Here is a 21,670-nt window from a genome sequence, read left to right on the forward strand (position 1 = left end):
AGGGCCGGCCACCAAGGAGGAAAAGAGAGGAGAAGAATAATAGAGTTGATCACCCGTGAAGGCACCTCTACCCCCTCTTTTATAATCCTTGGTCTTGACAAATAAGGAAATTTTAATAAAAAATTCCTTAATTCTTTTGTCATACAAAAGAAAAATTATTTTAATTAAAAAACAATTTTCTTCTTTTAATAATAATGGTCGACCACTTCTAATTCCCCAAAACAAGGAAAATTTAATTCACACAAGAATTAAAACTTCCTAATTTGTTTCTAGAAATTTATAAAAATTTTCCAATAATTTTTATCCCTTCATGATTGGTTAATAAAAGGAAATTTTATAAATTAAAATTCTTCTTCTAAACATGTGGATAATTTCCAAAAGGAAAGTTATCTCTAAAAATTAAAATCTCTTTTCAATCTACAAATAAGGAAAGATATCAAATCTTTTCTTAATCTTTTGTAAAAACTAATAAAAGAGAATATTTAATTTTTAAACTTCTCTTTTAAATTATTATCATGGTCAAAAAGGAAAGTTTTTCTTAAAAATAAAATCTCCTTTCAATCTACAAATAATGAAAGATTTCAATCTTTTCTTAATCTTTTGTAGAAAGCTTTAAAAGGAAAGATTTAATTTTAAAACTCTCTTTTAAAACTATGATATCCACATAAAAAATAATTTTAATAAAAAATCCTTTTTAATATGATGTGGCCGGCCACCTAAACTTGGGCTCCAAGTTATTGGCCGACCCTTGGCCGGCCCTAAGCTTGAGCTTCAAGCTTAGCTTGGCCGGCCCCTATTGGTTGGGTAAGAAGGTGGGTATGTGGTGGGTATAAATCTCTATATACAAGAGGCTACGATAGGGACCGAGAGGAGGAATTGGTTTTGGTCTCCCGATGAAATTAAGCTTCCCGTGTTCGCCCCGAACACACAACTTAATTCCATCAATAATAATTCATTCCACTAAAGAACTATTATTGAACTACCGCACCAATCCCAAATTACATTTTGGGCTCCTTCTTATTATGAGTGTGTTAGTCTCCCTGTGTTTAAGATGTCAAATGTCCACTAATTAAGTGAGTTTCTGACAACTCATTTAATTAATATCTTAGTCCAAGAGTAGTACCACTCAACCTTATCGTCATCGGATTAAGTCCACGTGCAGGTGTTAACATGACAATCCTTATGAGCTCCTCTTGAGGACATTCTCAACCTAGATCACTAGGACACAGTTTCCTTCTATAATCAACAATACACACTATAAGTGATATCATTTCCCAACTTATCGGGCTTATTGATTCATCGAACTAAATCTCACCCATTGATAAATTAAAGAAATAAATATCAAATATATGTGCTTGTTATTATATTAGGATTAAGAGCACACACTTCCATAATAACTGAGGTCTTTGTTTCTTTATAAAGTCAGTATAAAAAAAACGACCTCTAATGGTCCTACTCAATACACTCTAAGTGTACTAGTGTAATTATATAGTTAAGATAAACTAATACCTAATTACACTACGACCTTCCAATGGTTTGTTCCTTTCCATTATGGTCGTGAGTTACTGTTTATAATTTATAAGGTACTGATAACATGATTCTCTGTGTGTGACACCACACACCATGTTATCTACAATATAAATTAATTGAACAACTACATTTATCATAAATGTAGACATTTGACCAATGTGATTCTTATTTCTAGATAAATGTTTATACCAAAAGCTAGGCTTTTAGTATACACTCTAACATGATCGACCCGATTGACCAGGTGGCGGATTGGGTAAGTTGGTTTTTGGCTATGGACTACTATAAGTTGTGGAGGGTAACTGTTCAGTTGGTCCGATCGGTCATTTACGTTCGACCGGCTCTAGAGGACTGCTCAGCCACCCATAGTTCTCGGCTTCATAGTCCACTTGGCCCTGCAAATTTGACTATTTAACTTTAAACTCCGTGTCAGTTCATCTTTACTATTTTGACCCACATTTGGTGACCATCTTTATCAAGGTATCAGCCTCAATCTGGAAACACCGAGAAATATCGAACTTAAGTTTGAGTTACGAAACAAGAAGCATTCACATCGAAAAGGCAAATTTTCCAAGTTTTTTCAAGAGAGACAGTTGGTAGTATGAAGAAATCTTGAGATAGAGATTGTGTTTATCTTTATGGTTCAATGTATAGAAGGATTAAAGTCTTATCATTGATGCAAAGAATCCACTCGAGATGACAAGTTTGACAAAATATGCATGAAACTGAAACTACATGGCGATGGCTGATGAAGTGTTCGAAAATGACAAAGTTTGACAAAACATGCATAAAACCAAATTTGCCCTTTTTTTTTCAATATCCACGTATACCGTTATTACAATCTGATTAATTATGAACGTGATCGATCTCACAAAAAATTTTCACACCCTATTAGGATAAATTAAATCCGCCATACTAAAATTTTCAAATTCCTTGAATGTAAGGACATGAGTAAGGTTTGAATCTTCGTTACTGGGGAGTTGGTCACAGCATCTACTATTGCACCATAATCTTGGTACAAACTAAATTTACTTATTGGAAGAGAACACGAAGTCATCCGGACGATCCCACATTGGATAAATCAGGGGAGTTATTTGCCTTAGCGTAATGACCCTAGGGAGGCCAGGCACCAAACCAAAATTGCTTATGACTTTGATTCATTTACCACCTTAATAATCATCATCAAATTGATAAAGTACGTACGAGTCACATAATCAACCATTCATAGTTAAAATTAAACTAGCAAGAAGATAGTGAATTAATACAATCATTAAACAGGGAGTTTAGCAAGTAGATGAAGAGGGGTCTTCTTGTGCATGGTGATTCCTAATGTCTCCTCCATGTCCAATTCATGCACCTCCGACGGCAGCTCCCAGTCAAAACTATACAAGAGATTTGCCAGCGCCAGCTCCACCACCGCCACCCCGAAATTGATCCCCGGGCAGATCCGGCGGCCGGCTCCGAAGGGGAGAAAACAAAAGTCGTGGTTCCCCCTGAAGTCGACCTCGCCGCCCAAGAATCTCTCTGGCCAGAATTCCTCGGGGTCGCTCCAGCCGTCGGGGTCTCTGCCGATGGCCCTGGAGTTGACGAACACTCTCGTTCCCGCCGGGACCTCGTAGCTTCCGACGGTGCACCGCTCGGTGGTTTCGCGGGAAATCCCGAGAGGGGCCGGCGGGTGCAATCTGAGGGTCTCCTTGATGACCAATTTCAGGTAGTCGAGGTTTCCGAGGTCGGACTCTTCGACCTTGCCCTTGTAGCCCACGGCCTGCCGGAGCTCCTTCTGCGTTCGCTCCATGACTTTAGGGTTCCTCATCAGCTCCGCCATTGCCCAAATGATCGTGGCAGAGGAGGTATTTGTTCCCGCCAAAAAGATGTCCTGGAATCCATTCGCCGATCAAAAATTAATGGGAAGATCTGCGAAGATGTGAATGGATTACCGTTATAAGAGCCTTGACATGATCCATGCTCTTGATGATGTTTTTGTCCTTCGGATTCCGGTGTAGTCGGAGCAATAGATCGACCATGTCGACCTCGTCGTGATCCTCCCGGGAGAGGTGCTGTGCGATCACTTTGTTGTGGAGGTCGTTCAGCTGATTGAATACCTTCTCCAGCCTCGCCTGCAGGCCGTCGAGCTTGTGGAGCCACCGCAGCCGAGGGAAGAAGTCGCCGGCGGAGAACCCTCCCATCAGCTCCCCTGCCTCCGCGAGAATCCGGTCGATGTCGTTGCTCCCTCTGCCATCGCCGCCGAACGCGGTGCGGCACACGATGCTGTTCGCCAGCGCGAGCATCATCCTGCTGAGGTTGACCGGCGACGACGATGGATGGCTGCGTATGGAGGCGACGGCGCAGGCCACCTCCTCTTCCCGGACGGCCCGGAAGGACTGCACGCGCGCTGCGCTCAGCAGCTCCACCATGTAGACCTTGCGCGCCTGGCGCCAGTACTCGCCGTGCGGGGCGAAGGCGACGTCGAGGAGCCCGTAGCTGAGCTTGGTGGCGGCGAACAGAGCCGGGCGGCCGGAGAAGGCGAGATCGTGGTGCTTGAAGACGTCGCGAGCGGCGGCTCCGGAGGAGACGACCAGCGTGGGGACGGAGCCAAGTCGGAGGTACATAAGCGGTCCGTGCTGGGCGGCTAGTGCGGATAGGGCGAGGTGGGGGGCGTTGGTGCTCAGTTGGTGAAGGTTCCCGATGATCGGCAGCGGCCGCGGCCCCGGCGGGAGCTTGGCTTTGGATTGGCGATCTCTTCCGTCGCCGCGTTGACTCCGCCGTAGAAGAAGGAAGAGCAGAGGAATCAAGACGACGCAGCAGAAGAACAGAATGCAACCGTTTGGATTCATCATTCATGGCTATGGAATCAATTGGAATGGAGGAGGATTCATATAGAGAATGACACGTGGCAACGTTTCGGGAGCTGAGGAAGAACTGCCACCGTTAAGATTAGGAGAAATTATAGAAGAATTAAGAGTAAAAATTTAAAAAGGGCGTCTCAGATACATGAACGTTCCTAAAAAAAATCAAAAGAACGAAAGAACGCCTTATTTTCCAAGAATCCCTTCATTATTGCAGCTACGATTAACTGCTATACAGTTGATTATAATTATGATAAAAAATGAATACGTTCGTTCTCAGCGTCCCCGTCAATCTGTTTCAAGACCAACAGTTTAACTATAATGTGACTATAAGAGGTGGGCTAGACTCTTGAACAATCATAGTTTAAATTTCATTCAGGCACATTATACGTGAGTAATTTGAAAAAATTATGATAATGGATGGTCATAATTCATTTGTACTTTCTAGTTTATCCTAATGTCGATCGGAAATTTTTATAGGATTAAACCTATTACTTTCTAATTTATCCTAATACTTTTATAGGATTGAACCTATTACTTCAAAAATTAATTAGATCATAAGAACTGGATACCTAATTAAAAAAAAAATAAAATATATAACAATTATTCGGTAGTTGTTACAATGTCTATCGATAATACAATATTATTATAGTATTATAGCTAATACTTAGTACTTTTTACCATTGTTTTGAAGTTATTTTGACTAATTTAAACTCATTTTAATAAAGTTTAAATAATTTTAATCAATTTGGTAATTTAGGATTTAGAATTCATGGTTCAAAATTTTAATAATTTAAGATTTATAGTTTAGAAAGAGTTTATTAACTGTGTAGCAATTATTTATAGTTTCTATAATTGTACATTAACTACTTAGTAAATTCTATGTTGTTTTAATTATTAGAATGATTTTAATCAATTTAAAATGATTTTGATAAAATTTAAATAATTCTAACAAAGTTGGTAAAAAATATTTTACCATAGTAGTATTCGAATTTAGGGTTTAAAAATTTAAAATATAGTATTCATAAATTTTTAAAATATTCAAATCATGTATCATAGTTTTAAAATTACCAAATTACAGAAAAAATAAATCAGTCTATTTGAAAAATTCATATTTCGACCAAAATTGACTAATGGACTTAGAGAACTCGAAATAATATGAAATCAATTTTTATATATTTGTCTAGTCCTTCTGATTGTAAAAATGCTATCAAACATCAATTTGACTCACTATATCGAGGGTGGTGATTTTTTTAAATATAAATATATTCGAAAAACTAATCTATGTTTAAAAAATCACTGCCCTTAATATATTGAATCAAATAGAAATTGGTTTCATGTCATTTCGAGGTCTCTATGTCCATCAGTCGATTTTGGTCGAAATCGGTTGATAGACTTAGAGACCTTGAAATGACATGAAATTCCTATGTGTTCGTCTAGTTCTTCTGATTGTAAAAATGCTATCAAATATCAATTTGATCCAATATATTAAAAGTAGTGATTTTTTAAATATGAATATATTTAAAAAATTAATTCGTATTTAAAAAATCATTGCTCTCAATATATTTGGTCAAATTGATGTTTGAAAGAATTGATACAATCATAAGAACTAAAAGAACTCATAAGATCTAGTTTCACTTCATTCCGAGCTCTATGGGTCTATCAACCGATTTTGGCCGAATGAACCTACATTGATTTTATTTAGGTTCATTCGGCCATAGTTTCAAAAAAAAAATCACTACTCTCAATATATTACGTCAAATTGATATTTGATAGTGATACAATGATAAGGGAGGGAGCCCACCTTGGGAAAGGCCTTCGCCACAGGGGAAGTCAAAGTCGAGACGGTCAGCGTCCCCTATCACAAGTCGAGCGGGCGAGTGGGCCGCCCGACCAAGATACGAAAGGCCCGAGTCGACATCATCAATAGCTCGGCCACCAAGCGAGCTAAGACGCTCAAGACATATTGAATGAAGGTCAAAGTGTCTACAGCAGCAGGCCGAGCGACCACCTTGCTCGGCCTTGCATCAGTAATCGGATCAGCAGAGCAGAGTCATGGCCGAGCGAGCCACATGCGGATAATGCTACTACAGCCGAGTGGCTATCCCGTTCGGTCTGGACATGTGCAACAACCAGAGAGTGGAAGTATCGGCCGAGCGACTATCCTGCTTGGCCAAGTAGTAGATTCATCAGCCAGATAGCGCTCCAGTCGAGCGACCACCCCGTTCGATTAAGCCACAAATACCGAGGGATATCCTTCTACATCCTTTTGAGAGTTAGTGTCGCCGACAGGTGGCATGGTCAGACATAGGATCGTACGACGGAAGCTTCTACTGTCACTTCAGAGATATGCTCGGCTTGTTAAGGTACTGTGTCAGGGACACTTTAATTACTAACATGACTATTCGCAGAAGGTTTAGGACAGTGCACCCGCTTTAAGAAGCGTGCGCACACGCTACAGGAACCCTATATAAAGGGGAGTCCAAGCATTGACGGATGTATGCTTTTCTCGTGATCTCTACAGTAGCGCTACAATTTGTTTTACTTCTTGCTTCATTGGAGACTGACTTGAGCGTCAGAGGGTCATCGCCGAGAACCCCTTCCCCGGCTCGGCACTGACGCTGCTTGTGTTGCAGGCAAGCGCAAGGTCCTTCGGAGGTCAGCAGGAGTGTCACGTCCCTAGCATCCACTTCCCCGACTTTCGGACAAGATTAGATAGTATTTTTACAATCAAGAGAACTAGACGAATATATAGAAACTGGTTTCATGTCATTTCAAGGTCTCTAGGTCCATCAGTCGATTTCGGCCGAAATCGACTAATAGACCTAAAGACCTTGAAATGACATGTAACCATTTTCTAAGTATTTGTCTAGTTCTCTTGATTGTAAAAATACTATCAAATATCACTTTGATGTAATATATTAAGAACAGTATTTTTTTAAAAATGAATATATTCAAAAAATTATTGTTCTTAATTATTAGGTCAAATTAATATTTGATAGTATTTTTACAATCAGAATAATTAGACGAACACATAGAAATTTATTTCATGTCATTCCGAGGTCTCTAACTCCATCAGTCGATTTTAATCGAAACCGGCTGATAGATTTTTCAAACAGAATGAAATTGATTCAATCAATTGAATTGATTTAAGGATGGGGGCAAAAATAGAAAGAGGGCATGTGATTTTATAATTTTGAAATTATGATATATGATTTGGATATTTTAAAAACTTATCTAATTTGATAAAAAACTGAATACTATTTAAGGTTTAACTATAAGCCTATAACTTATAACTGTGTAGCAAACTATAACAACTCCTTAATAACTTTTATAATTGTTATAAAATAATTTTGATTAATTCAACGTGATTCTCAACAAATTTAAACAATTTTTATCTAAAATATTTTGATATAATAATATTTTATGTATAATAATTTTTAATTAAAATAATTAATTTTTTATATTATATTTTTTTAGCAGGTAGGACTAATTGCTACTTGTTATAAGTAGATATTGAACACATCGAATAGACAGTCATAGTTATTGTAAGAATATTGAAATTGAGATATTTTTAAAAAATGAAACGTCCTTGACTTTTTATGGAAAAGAGATGCCCATATAACATTTAATAATAGTTAATCCTTAAATGTATTTCTTCCTTTCATTTTTGTAGGTTGGTGTTGTCATATGAGATCATGATATCATGAGGTTGAAATTTAGTGATTTTAGTGTATCCGAGTATATATTTTTTTAATATCTTGATCATATGTACTATTAATCAGTAGTTATTCATAATTTATTTTGTCTGTATTAACTAGAGATAAATTAACAGAAACACTGGGTAAATGAATCATCTTATATCACATGATACATGTGCAGCAAAAGAAAATTAAACTGATTGATGTCATCTAATCACCCACTCTAAGAAATAAAAAGCAAATGCTCTAATCATTTTTATTACTCAAATTACCTTTCCTTATAAAATTATAATTCATAATTACTACAATACACTAACTTGTTTTGCACGTATTATAATAACTATTAATCATAACTATTATTTAGATTAATTTATCTCTTTAGATTTTTAAGGTCGATATTAAGGAGATCGTTAAGGTGACAATTTTTATTATACAGATGGAAGTTATGATTTATAATTATTACAATATGTTATTAATTAATATTGACTTGACTAAGATGTCATGTGTGCATATATTGTAGTTGTATGTGCATAGATGAGATCCTATTTAATTAAAGTTGCTGTAATATGTACACATGCGAGATATTATTCAAATTAAGTAAATTTTTTCAGGATTAGTCATTTTAGTGGATGTAAGTTGGATAGATGCTCACTTAAAAAAAATGCAAATAATTCACTCGAAAATGACAAGTTTGACAAAACATGGCCGATCATGAAGTGTCCAAGTTGTCCAAGTTATTCATTTGTACAGTTTGATGAAGTGGACCTCTGCATTATTGCACGGAAGAACAGAAATAATGGATGAACTAAAAAAAAGTGATACTCAGGTATAATAATGCTCTTTGAGTGCACAACTCTCAATTCACAAATCGCAATCCTGAGATCTAGTAATATGTTAGGATGTGTTTAGTTAGAGATTATTTTTGATAATATTCATTATTCATTTAAGATTATCAATAAAAATCTTATTTGATTTAGATAATCAATGATTCTCGAGTAATGTTCTATGTTCGACACGTCAGCAAAACGGACATGCAACTAGAAATCTGAAAATCTCAAAAAAACTGAGATTTTTCTTGATTTCGAGATTAACTATTTTTTTTTACCCAAAATATCTTCGGATAAGAGAAATGTGATAAAAAAAATGTAAAGAAAAAAAAATAAAAAAATAAAAAAATAAAAAACTTTAAAAAAATAAAAAAAATAGAAAAAACATAAAAATGAGAAAAAAACATAAAAACATAAAAAATAGAAAACCCCTAAAAAATAATAATAAAAAAGTTAAAAACATAAAAAATAAAAATATAGAAAAAAACGGAAAAATTAAAAAAATAAAAAAAAAATAAAAAAGACTTAAAAAAATAAAAAATATAAAAAAAAACAAAAAAACAAAAATATATAAAAATAAAGAAAAACGAGATAATATAGTAAAATATAGTAGAATTTAAATAATAATAATATTATTATTATTATATGTAGTTGATTTTGTAACTGAGGGTAATATAGTAAAATATTAAACTAGCTAGGTTATTTATTAAAATCTTTAAACAAATAAGTTTTTGTATCTAGATTAAATCAAACAATATTTGGTTATGTTTTATTACTCATAGTCGGTTATGTGATTATCTGATAATTACATAATCAAGATTATACATGAATCAAATATACTCTTGAGATTTTAGAATATAATTCTTTATAAATGCACAGTTAACATTAATATGAAAGGATTTATAGTATCTAATATAATCCTAACTTTAGATTTTTTTTTTCTTTTATATTTTATTAATATGACTTAAGTTTCGAAGGAATCTTACCGGGATGAGTTTTGACGCCCTCTAACTCATGTGAATCCATACAGATCTGGCTACGTTGCAAGAGGAAATTTCATCATCGATCGTCAGTGCAGTGGTGGATTTCAGTAGAGAAATCTCCTTTTATAGGATTTTAGTGTAAAAGATATTCGGGATGGGCGTGAGCTCCTATCTTTAATTAATTATCTCAAGACGATCAAAGAATCTTTAGTAAGGAATCAAAATAGTGTCAAATATGAGAATTAATTACCTCAAGTCGTAAGCTCCTCTCTTTAATTAATTACCTCTAGACAGTGATACATTTTATTTTTTAGAAGTTTTTTAAGAATTTTATTGATAAATATAATTCACAAATTATACTCATAGTATATAATATTTAGAAGTTTTTTAAGAATTTTATTGATAAATATAATTCATAAATTTTACTCGTAGTATTATTTATGAATAATTGACAATTTTTAACATTAATAAACAGAATGTTGGAAGTTATTCCACAATTTATCAGAGATTGTTGCCAGAGTTATAAAAAATAATCTTAATTGAAATTACGTACAGAAACAATTCAGAGTTATTCATTAAGATAGCTTGAATAGATAATCTCAAACTGTCAGTCAAGATTAGGTTGATAAGCTTCTTTGTCTGGTGTTCCCGAAAAGGAACACCACAGCCTGAACCCAATTGAGTTGTCGCAAGTAGGAAGACTGCTCCGAGTGCTTCTCAAGTGTTTCCCAAGTTTGAATGGGAAGCCGAGTTGAAACACCGAGTTTCTAAGTTCTAAGTCGGGACGTCGAGTGCTAAGCTTGCTGAGTGGAAGTCGAGTGCTCCTGAGTTGAAGCCGAGTGTTATTGAGTCGAGATGCAAGTCGCTTGACTATCGAGTTCGAGTGGGTCGTCCAATTGGGAAAAGGAAATGTCGAGGCTTGTATTTGACGCAGCTTCCTTAAAACAAATTTGTCCTCTCCAATATATAGTGCTTCGAGGTTACGATGGACATCTATTTCCCATGATACAATGACAATACCACAAACATAATTTATCACAGAATGTTTGTGGCAAACTGAAAAAAATACCCAATTACTATCATGGGACCATTGATCGAAATGGACAATATAGAGAGGAAAATACGGGGAACGAAGGTGAAAGAGAATTTCTTTGCTTTTGCTTATGCCCTTGTCTACTGCTTATGGTCATGACCTCCTCCTTATATCGGAGTTCATACCTTAGCTACAGCAAATGGCCGAATAAAGGTCATTCATTGCCTTTTGACTGTTTCAATCGACAGTTACAAATTCTACATTAATTTTATGTTAATGCATCCATAACACTTAGCAACAAGAAAAAAAATAATTTGGATGAGAAAACAATGATTGATTTGTTTGGGTAAATTTTAACCCAATCAATCTGACATTCAATGCATGGAAGTCATGTTTACATACGAGTCATCTTTGGTTAGTACAATATGAATCCTAGATTTGCACCCCTCCTCCCCAATGCTAATGTGTATGAAAGAGAGTTTCTCCCCATGTATATGTTCATAACTTTAATATTTTTTTTAGTTGACACCAGGTATCCTCACCGGCCACTATGGTAAATCGGAAAGCGCTAATGAAGATCCATCCAAATAGTCAACAATCTTAGGTCCACTCCTCACTGGAGGAAAAATCTCCTACAGTGCACCATAGTTAAAATTTGAACCTTAGATCTCTCAATTATCCGTTGAAGAGTCTAATCATTACACAATTGCCCTCAGGGCAACTTCAATACTTATGATTCCATATAAACTAGTCATCGTGCCTTAAAATTCCTAACGTGAGACTAAAATTTCCATTGACAATGGAGTTTTTTCCATCAACTACTCTTTTTCATTCGTAGGTTTTTCCAACATAGAACACATATGAAAGCTTATTCAATTAATTGATTTTATGTACGATTGAATGAGTATAAATAATTTTTTATCAAGTTGAATACTAAATTTACTCATGTTTTGTTTTATAATCAAAGTATCTAGTGTTCATGATTCGACTAATTTTGAAGGTGACTGGCTTGACCCAACGAAAATTTTTCATTGACTACCAAGATAAATCAGGAAGTACAGATGAGTCATAGCAGACGGTCCAACGTCACAAGTAACTCAAATTCCTTAGGATGAGTCTTGGCGAACGACCTAATGTCACAAGTAATTCAAATTCCTTAGGTGTAATCTACCTTAGATGATATTGAAACTCCTTTTACCTAGGGAGTCCGTCCCACTGTTTACCATCGTATCGTATCCCCAGGGGTAATACCAAACTTACTCTTTTTTTGATAATCTAAGTATGTAATTCTTACAATATGACTATCCTAGAGCTCTATAAAAATTTTTCATCGTCAAAATAAATTAAAGTAATCCAACGTGTCATAAAATTTTAAAACTCTCTAAATATAATAGGCCCTCGATAAAATTTGAATACCTATTACCTAACAAGTCTGTCCACTTTCACCGTAGCCCCGGGTAACACCAAACGTACTCTTTTTTTTGGGTGGTTTTGACAACCGTACGAATCATATAAGCATCTAACTAGCAAGATGATAGGGACAACACCAAATTTACTATTTTTGATAATCGTACGAATAATATAATAATCAAACTATGATAGTTTAGTGAAGTAATACAATCATCAAACATGCAGTTTAGCAAGTAGATGAAGAGGGTTCTTCTTGTGCACGACGACTCCTAATGTCTCCTCCATGTCCAATTCATGCACCTCCGACGGCAGCTCCCAGTCGAAACTATACAAGAGATTCGCCAGCGCAAGCTCCACCACCGCCACTGCGAAATTGATCGCCGGGCAGCTCCGGCGGCCGGTTCCGAAGGGGAGAAAACAGAAGTCGTGGTTCCCCCTGAAGTCGACCTCGTCGCCCAAGAATCTCTCTGGCCGGAATTCCTCGGTGTCGCTCCAGCCGTCGGGGTCTCTGCCGATGGCCCAGGAGTTGATGAACACTCTCATTCCCACCGGGACCTCGTAGCCCCCGACGGTGCACCGCTCGGTGGTTTCGCGGGGAATCCCGAGAGGGGCCGGCGGGTGCAATCTCAGGGCTTCCTTGATGATCAATTTCAGGCAGTCGAGGTTTCCGAGGTCGGACTCTTCGACCTTGCCCTTGTCTCCCATGGCCTGTCGGAGCTCCTTCTGCGTTCTCTCCATGACTTTAGGGTTCCTCATCAGCTCCGCCATTGCCCAAATTATCGTGGCAGAGGAGGTACCTGTTCCCGCCAAAAAGATGTCCTGGAATCCGTTCGTCGATAAGAAATTTATGCGAAGATCTGCGAAGATGTGAATAGGATTACCATTAGAAGAGCCTTGACATGATCCATGCCCCTGATGATATTCTTGTCTGTCGGATTCCGGTGTAGTCGGAGCAATAGATCGACCATGTCGACCTCGTCGTGATCCTCCTGGGCGAGGTGTTGGGCGATCACTTTGTTGTAGAGGTCGTCCAGCTGATTGAAGACCTTCTCCACCCTCGCCTGCAGGCCGTCGAGCTTGTGGAGCCACCGCAGCCTGGGGAAGAAGTCACCGGCGCAGAACCCTCCCAACAGCTCCTCTGCCTCCGCGAGAATCCGGTCGATGTCGTTGTTCCCTCTGCCATCGCCGCCGAACGCGGTGCGGCACACGATGTTGTTCGCCAGAGAGAGCATCATCCTGCTGAGGTTCACCGGCGACGGCGATGGATGGCTGCGTATGGAGGCGACGGTGCGGGCCACCTCCTCTTCCCGGACGGCCCGGAAGGACTGCACGCGCGCTGCGCTCAGCAGCTCCACCATGTAGACCTTGCGCGCCTGGCGCCAGCACTCGCCGTAAGGGGAGAAAGTGACGTCGTTGAGCCCGTAGCTGAGCTTGGTGGCGGCGAACAGCGCCGGGCGGCCGGAGAAGGCGAGATCGTGGTGCTTGAAGACGTCGCGAGCGGCGGCGCCGGAGGAGACGACCAGCGTGGGGACGGAACCAAGGCGGAGGTACATGAGCGGTCCGTGTTCGGCGGCAAGTGCGGAGAGGGCGAGGTGGGGGGCGGCGGAGCCCAGTTGGTGCAGGTTCCCGATGATCGGCAGCGGCCGCGGCCCCGGCGGGAGCTTGGCTTTGCATTGGCCATCTCTGCCTTCTCCGCGATGACTCCGGCGAAAGAGAAGGAAGAGCAGAGGAATCGAGACAACGCAGCAGAAGATCAGAATGCAGCCGTTTGGATTCATGGCTGTGGAATCAATTGGAATGGAGGAGCGTTGATAAAGAGAGAGATACGGACACGTGGCAACGTTTCGGGAGCTCAGAAAGAACTGGTACGGAGAAGTAAAGGAGAAATTATTGAAGAGTTAGGGGTATTTTTTTTTAACGAATTTCATTTATTTTTTGATGATGAGTTTTATAAAGTTGATAGTTTTACTATCAACTTCTACAGCATGTACAACCCTATTAACGCATGACGTGTTAATAGTAATATAATATTATATATATATATAATTTTTAACAGCGTTCAGTTTCTTTAACGCGTTAAATGCTACAGTTAGTTACAGTACATTCACATAGATATTAACACTGAGATTATTAAGAGCGATGTGGAAACTGTTATAGCATTGCATGTGATAGATTTTACAGACATTTATACATTTTTTATGTAAATTTATGAATCTTATAATTTAATAATATCTTATCAATCATTATATAATACTACAGTCAAATCTAACGATTAAGAAGAAAAATTTTATTCTCATATATGTTTTTTTTTAATTTAAAAATTATAAAAATATATTTAGAAAAAAAATAAAAGCAGAATTTTTCTATGATCATTTTTATTTTTTTCTTATTGATTTCACACATTTTAATATAATTTTGATGATATTAAAAAAGTACGGAATATTTATGATATATTTTCAATAATTTTTTATGGAAAAGAAAAAAAAAATCTAAGATTTATTATTGGCAATACGATGAACATAACTTCACATTCCATTTACTATCTCTCCATCCATTATGACATTTACTCATTGTTATTTTTGAGTATCAAATAATTGATCAAAGTAATCACCATCGTGAATCTGTTCTAGTAAGGATGCTGAAACTTATTATCTAATTCAACTGAAAATTCATCAAAACGATACTCTTTACAAAGAAAATTATGCAATCCGACATAAGTCAAAACAAGCTCGACTTGTGTTGTATATAAAAATAGAAGAACTATTTTGAATATTTTAAACCGTGATTTAAATATTTCAAATACTCTTAAGGTGCGTTTGGTTCAAGTCATCATGTATAACCTTGGTAAAACATAACCAAATGTTGTTTGGTTCAACCTAGGTAATGCAACAAAAACTTGTTTGTTTGAAGATTTTAATAAATACCCTAGTTTAATATTTTACTGTATTACCCTCAGTTACCAAACCAACTATACATAATAATAATAATAATAATAATAATAATAATAATAATAATAATATTATTATTATTATTATTATTATTATTTATTTATTAATGTTTTTTACTTTTCTTTTTCCTGTGTATTTTTTTACTTTTTTTTATGTGTTTTTTTATTTTTTATATATATATATTTTAATTTTTTTACATTTTTTAATTTTAATTTTTATTTATTTATTTTATTTTTTAAATTTTTATAAATTTTTTATTTTAAAAAAAAAATTTAAAATTTTTAAATTTTTTAAAATTTGAAAATTTTTAAAATTTTTATTTTTTAATTTTTTAAATTTTTTAAAATTATTTATTTTAAAAAAAATTAAATTTTAAATTTTTAAATTTTTTAAAATATTTTTTAATATTTTTTTACATTTTTCTCTTTTTTTTCATGTTTTTTTTTATCGAAGGGTATTTTTGATAAAAAAAATTCGTTAACCCCGGAATCAAGAAAAATCTTTTCATTTTCTAGGTGAAGATTGAATAACTCCTTTTCATTTTCTAGGTGATGTCTTGTGCATTAAATTATTGGAAATGATAACACACACCTTTAAATGAAGTAAAAAATTGACACTGATTCAGATATCTTCCATCCACACAAAATATTTACCTATCAAATCATATTCATGGAATAAAATGATCAAATATAAATAACATATGCAATTTCGAAAAATCGGAAATCCCATATCGCACCAAAAATTCATCCAATTGACAAAAAAGGAAAACACGAGAAAAGATCAATTTTTACCATCACATATACAAACAAAATACACTCATAAACAAAATATGCACATACAAATCGGCGATCACACAATAATCAAGGTAGCTGATGCTCAGACGAGAGTCGATGCTTCAATCAACAAATTAAAAAAAAAAAAATACAAAGTACCACGATTTCTTTCGAACGAACCAAATCAATAAAGTCAAACAATGTAATCCTAATAGTTGTTCATCTGCCTGTGAGAGAGATCGAAGAAGAGTTGAGGAAACAAAAAGAGAGCACTTGATTAGCAGATGGAGCTCAGATTCAATGACAAAGGAGTTCGATCTAGGAGTAAGAAAGAGACAGAACCGTGGAGAAAGGGAAAAGAGAGGCAATGACGGTCGAAAAGAGAAAGACGTGTTGGGTTAAAAGTCTATAGAAAACTTAATGATGAATAGATGACTTTTTTTTTTTTTAAAGTTTACCGAGTGTTTAAAGTTGGTATCCAAATAATTTTAAAAGATCTATGAAAAATCATAAAAATTTAGATATCAAAAGATTTTCATAGGATTTTAAAAAGTCAAATTTTAATACTATATGATCTTTAGATTGAATACATATTAGTTATTCAAACTAATTAAAAATTTAAGATTAAATACACCCCTTAATTATTAAAAAAAAAGAGTTAATTCTTAACTCTTAATCCTTCCATTCATAATTAATGCGTAGAAAAGGAAAGCTAGCTGAAAGATTCCATCTTATCCAGCCACTCTAAACCATGAAAAGAATGTGTCAAAAGCCTATCTCATTTTGTTTTTTACTCAATATACTACAATATTATAGCAATCAATAAACTATAGTACTAATCAGTTATTATTAATTAATAGTGACTTGACTTTATAAGATCTCACCTCTGCTCATGTTATACAATCTGTTACTCTGGTGGTCCTCTTTCGACTATTCCTATTATTAGGAGAGAATAAATTAAAAAATTAAAGTTAAATATTACATAAGCGAATAATTTCTTAATCTTTTCCATGCTTATTCAATTCTATAAATTTATAATTAACTCGGCTCCAGTGCACCTCTAATCATGCTATAGTTGCATGTTCACAGATGAAATCCTGCTCGACTGAAGTTAATGAGATCCTATTCAACTCAAATCAATATTGATAAGCGCATAACAGCTATAAATCATAATGGTTAACATGGGGAATTTAGGGCACACATAGAGTTTGGAATCAATAAAAGGCATGTGTATGTATGTGTATATTGTTAGAAAAACAATCTTCTAGAGATTTAAGGAATTAACCAAATTTAAATTATTGCTACCATTTGTAATTTATTGAGCAAGAGATGTACGACAAAAGAGGAGGGCGCGCGCAAGTCGTATTCGCACATGAGTCAACTTGGTTCAATGCAATCTTTGCCCTAGATTTGTACCCACGCATGAGAGATAGTCTCTCCCCATGTATTTGTTCACACCATCAATGCATGTGAATCAATATAAACCAACCAATATATTTTGAAACTCTCAATGTGAGACTAAAGTCTCATTCATAATGGAGTTTCTTTCGTCTTCCGCCTTTCATCATCACCACATCATATATATATATATATATATATATATATATATATATATATATATATAAAAGGCCCCACCATCCTGCTGCCACGGTAGAGGTCAAAGTCAAGGTGGATATAGCATCGGCCGGTCGGGCGAGGAATGCTCCGACCAGGGAGGCGGCTCTAACCTGCCGTCGACTCGACACGGGGAGCATTCAAACAACCGATGCTCAAGGGAGAACGACGCATAGAAGCCGAGCCGAGCGACTACCCCGCTCAGCCAGAAAGCAAAGTTTAGCATTGGCAGAGTTCGACTTCGGCCGAGCGGCTACCTCGCTCGGCATGACAGCAGGGCTCGACAGTGGCAGAGTGGAACTGCGTACAAACAGACGAGTGTTGAGGTTTCAACCGACCGGACGGGCACCAGAGCGACGAATAGACGGCCGAGCGGCCAACCCGCTCGGCCTGGTGGTACAGTTCGTTGATATATCTCAACATCCTTTTGGGAATTGATGCCGCCGACACCGGGCATGGGCTACCAGAGGATCGTACGGTGGAAGGTTCGACTGTCACTTCAGAGATATGCTCGGCCCGTTAAGGTACTGTGTCAGGGACACTTTACTGACAAGTCATTTTAGGAAAAGCTTTGAGATGTGTGCTCGCCTTGGAAGCGTGCACGCGTGCTGTTGGTGCAATCGACCTCCAAGGTTTTAATGTCAGACAAATATGTTTAAGTATGGAGCTTGATCTAGGGAAGTCCTAGTTGTAGGCTAAGCAAGGGAAGTCCTAGTTGGAGGCTGGGCAAGGGAAGTCCTAGTTGTAGGCTAGGCAAAGGAAGTCCTAGTTGGAGGCTAGGCAAGAGAAATCTTGGTATATCATGGAAGCCAGGTGGATAGGTCTGGAGAACTTGATCCCTGGGTAGCCAAATACTGAGTCTTGGTGAGTGAAGCCAAGTGGAGAAAATCCTAAGGGGTGGTGACCTTAGGTTTTGATGAGTGAAGCCAGATGAAGTAAATCATAGGGGGTGGTAACCTTAGGTAACGAGAAGTCTTGGAGGAGTGAACTCCAAGCAAGGTTGATCGGATGATTTTCGGTTGACTGCGTGCGGTCGACCGGACCAGCGGATCTCGGTAAATCTAGGTTTAGGTTTACCATTATTTTCTGTATTATTATTATTATTGCTGTTGGCTAACATAATATTACAGGAAAAGTCTTAGTGGATCAGGCGATCAGACACTGAGCAGACAAAAGTCCAAACAGGTCTGGAGGACCATGTTTGGCAGGTAAGCAACTGGAGGAGCGACAGTGAGGTCGAGTTCCTGAAGGGAACAACCTAAGGTCGCTGATCCAACTGAAGAAACCGGGTTGGTTTTCAAGTTGAGATCAAGACAGTTTTACTGTCTTATTTTATTACTCATGTATTATATTACTGTGCTAACCTTTGTTTTGCAGGAATATTGTTTAACTCTGTTTTGCAGATTCGGCCTGATCAGTCGACCGAACAGGAGGATCGGTCGACCGAACCATCTTGACTCAGACCTGAGATCAGTTCAGACCAAAGTGAAGCACAGTCCAATCGAAGCTTGATTGGTCGACCGAACCAGGGATCGGTCGACCGATCCAATCAGTATTAATGGAGCATTGAATGAAGATCTTAGTAAATTTCGACAAACAAGGAAGGAAGCTGTCCGGTCGACCGAAAAATAGGTTTGGTCGACCGAACCCTTAAAGACCAGTTAATGCAGAAGATCGAGCCAGTGTTAGACTCCAGCCAGGAAGGAAGGGAGCGGATTCGGTCGACCGAACCCAAGGATCGGTCGACCAAATGTTGACGATTCTTATAAAAGTGAAGCTCCAGGTCCATGGCTGAAAAAAGGGTTCTGATATCATCTCTGTGAAAAAGATGTTCGTGCTACTACTCTTCTACACATCCATCAAGCAAGTTGTTGTACCATCCAAGAAGTGCCGATCGAGCTACATCTTCTATCCAAGTAATCGGTATATTTGTTTAACTTGCATTGTACTTAATTCAAGTAAGATAGTAGGCTGTTACTATCTTACTCTGCACATTTGTACGATCTGCTTCTTTCCGAGGATCTCGGAAAGAAGGGTTATAGTGGATTGTCCATCGATGTGATCAAGGATCGCGAACCTTCGAGTAGGAGTCGAGCTAGGTTCCGAACGAAGTAAAACAGACTTGTCTATTCTTTTACTTTCCGTTGTGCACAACTCTGTTTTTAAAAGACTAAAGAAAAAGTTTTAAAAGCGCGATATTCACCCCCCTCTATCGCACTAATACGATCTATCACGTGCTACCGAAACCCTATATAAATGGGGGGGGGGGGGGGGGGGGGGGGCGGGTCCAAGCATCAGCGGAGGTATGCGATACTCACTGTTTATGCTATAGTAGTCTTCTTATTACTCCGCTTTCCACTTCATCACCGATGACTAATTTGAGCGTGGAGGACCAACGCCGGGACCCCTTCCCTGGCTACAGAAGGTCAGTGTTGAGCAGAGTCTACAGAAGGTCCGCGCGGAGTCTACAGAAGGTCAGTGTGAGCGCCACATCCCCAGCTTTCCGTCTTTCCGACCTTCGGACAGGATCATATTTGACGCCGCCTGTGGGAACGCCACTTATATCAGAGCCGAGAAGATGAAAGACGTTAGACGACTCACCATCGTGATGCTCACTTAGGAGGAGCTTGAGATGCTCGTTCAAGCTCAAGCAGCAAAAATGATCGAGCAACAACAACAACAAGCGTTAGCTGATCGGCTAGTGCCGCGGCTTGCATCATCGATGGCTGATAGGCGAGCGGGGCAAGAAGACTGAGCGGAGCAACTCTCCGTATGGGGGCAGAATAGAAGGTCGATCAACACACAGGGCGAGGCGCCACCCACGCCAATCCCCTTCCATCGAGCTTTGTTCCAAACCCCCTCGGAGATAGCCTAAGCGCATCATGAGCAGGGATCATCTTCAGATGATGCTCTCGTTCGGGATGCAAGGAAAGGCAAGGCACCCTGAAGCAACACGTCTCTCGAACGGATCAATCGGTAGTTCTCAGAGGAGATCTTACAAGACCCTCTGCCCCGACATTACACCCCGCTGGCGATCGAGACGTACAACGGGGTGACTGGCCCTGATGATCATCTAGATTGGTTGGATAACGAAGCCACGCTGCACCAATATACAGATGGAGTGAAGTGCCGAGTCTTCCTCATGACTCTCTCCGGATTTGCGTAGCGCTGGTTCAGAAGACTGCCGGACAGCTTGATACGAAGCTTCAAGGATTCCTGAGCCGCATTCCAACATCATTTCGCCAGCAGCCGACGCTACCAGAAGACGAGCGTCAGCCTCTTTGCCCTAAAGCAAGGGCCCAAGGAAGTGCTCTGAACATACATCTAGCACTTCAACCAAGTCTCCATGGACATCCCCTTGGTCTCGTCTGAGACAATGATGAACGCCTTGCTCGGCTGAGCATATATGAGCGTATAGACGCTCGCTTGGCCCGCGATCGACAGACAATATGCTGTGAATATTATATAAGGCTAAATGCCTCTATGCTTAGGCGGGCTATGCCTGTCCGAGTATATATGAGCACACGAGCGCTCGCTCAGCATGTGATCGGCCGGTTATATACTTTTCTATCTTTCTTGATCTGAACCCCTCCTTCACTTGCCAGACCAATTTATCATAACACGTATCACTAGCCTCCCCTTCAAGTGTAGTCGAATGAGGTATAGTCGACTGACTAGACCTAAGTCTATTTTCATACTTTTGACATTTACTACAGTGATTCTGTGACACCCTCTACAATGATCCCGTGACAACCCCAACACATATCAAGTTAAATAGAGGTGTGATCCTAACTTATACAACATCAACCTTGACTCTTTCTTGCTTTACTTCCCTCTAAACATATTATTGAGAGTTACGGCTTCGGATCTTCCCCTCTGGAATCATTATCTGAGCAGGAAAAGTCTTTAGCTGAGGCTATGCAAGTCTTAGATCTACATCATTCGCATCAAAGAGAGCTAGAGGTACGTTTGCTAGTAGCTCAGTCTCAAGTTCGGTTGGAAGTAGCT

At 38.1% G+C, this 21,670-nt stretch overlaps 2 protein-coding genes across 2 annotated transcripts; both read right to left on the reverse strand.

Annotated features, from left to right (window-relative positions):
- Nucleotides 1-2,687: 2,687 nt before the first annotated feature.
- On the reverse strand, nucleotides 2,688-4,509 carry LOC122013434 (cytochrome P450 71A9-like). The gene is made up of 2 exons (XM_042569721.1): nucleotides 3,465-4,509; nucleotides 2,688-3,403 (listed from the first exon to the last, which is right to left on the reverse strand). The coding sequence occupies exons 1-2, from the start codon at nucleotides 4,362-4,364 to the stop codon at nucleotides 2,798-2,800; spliced, it is 1,506 nt and encodes a 501-aa protein (XP_042425655.1). The 5' UTR covers nucleotides 4,365-4,509; the 3' UTR covers nucleotides 2,688-2,797.
- A 7,943-nt stretch (nucleotides 4,510-12,452) lies between these two features.
- On the reverse strand, nucleotides 12,453-14,182 carry LOC122017231 (cytochrome P450 71A9-like). The gene is made up of 2 exons (XM_042574793.1): nucleotides 13,209-14,182; nucleotides 12,453-13,146 (listed from the first exon to the last, which is right to left on the reverse strand). Exons 1-2 carry the CDS (start codon nucleotides 14,103-14,105, stop codon nucleotides 12,541-12,543), a joined length of 1,503 nt encoding a protein of 500 aa, XP_042430727.1. The 5' UTR covers nucleotides 14,106-14,182; the 3' UTR covers nucleotides 12,453-12,540.
- Between the last annotated feature and the right edge of the window lie 7,488 nt (nucleotides 14,183-21,670).

Source organism: Zingiber officinale, chromosome 8B (assembly GCF_018446385.1).
Source record: "Zingiber officinale cultivar Zhangliang chromosome 8B, Zo_v1.1, whole genome shotgun sequence".
NCBI lineage: Eukaryota > Viridiplantae > Streptophyta > Magnoliopsida > Zingiberales > Zingiberaceae > Zingiber > Zingiber officinale.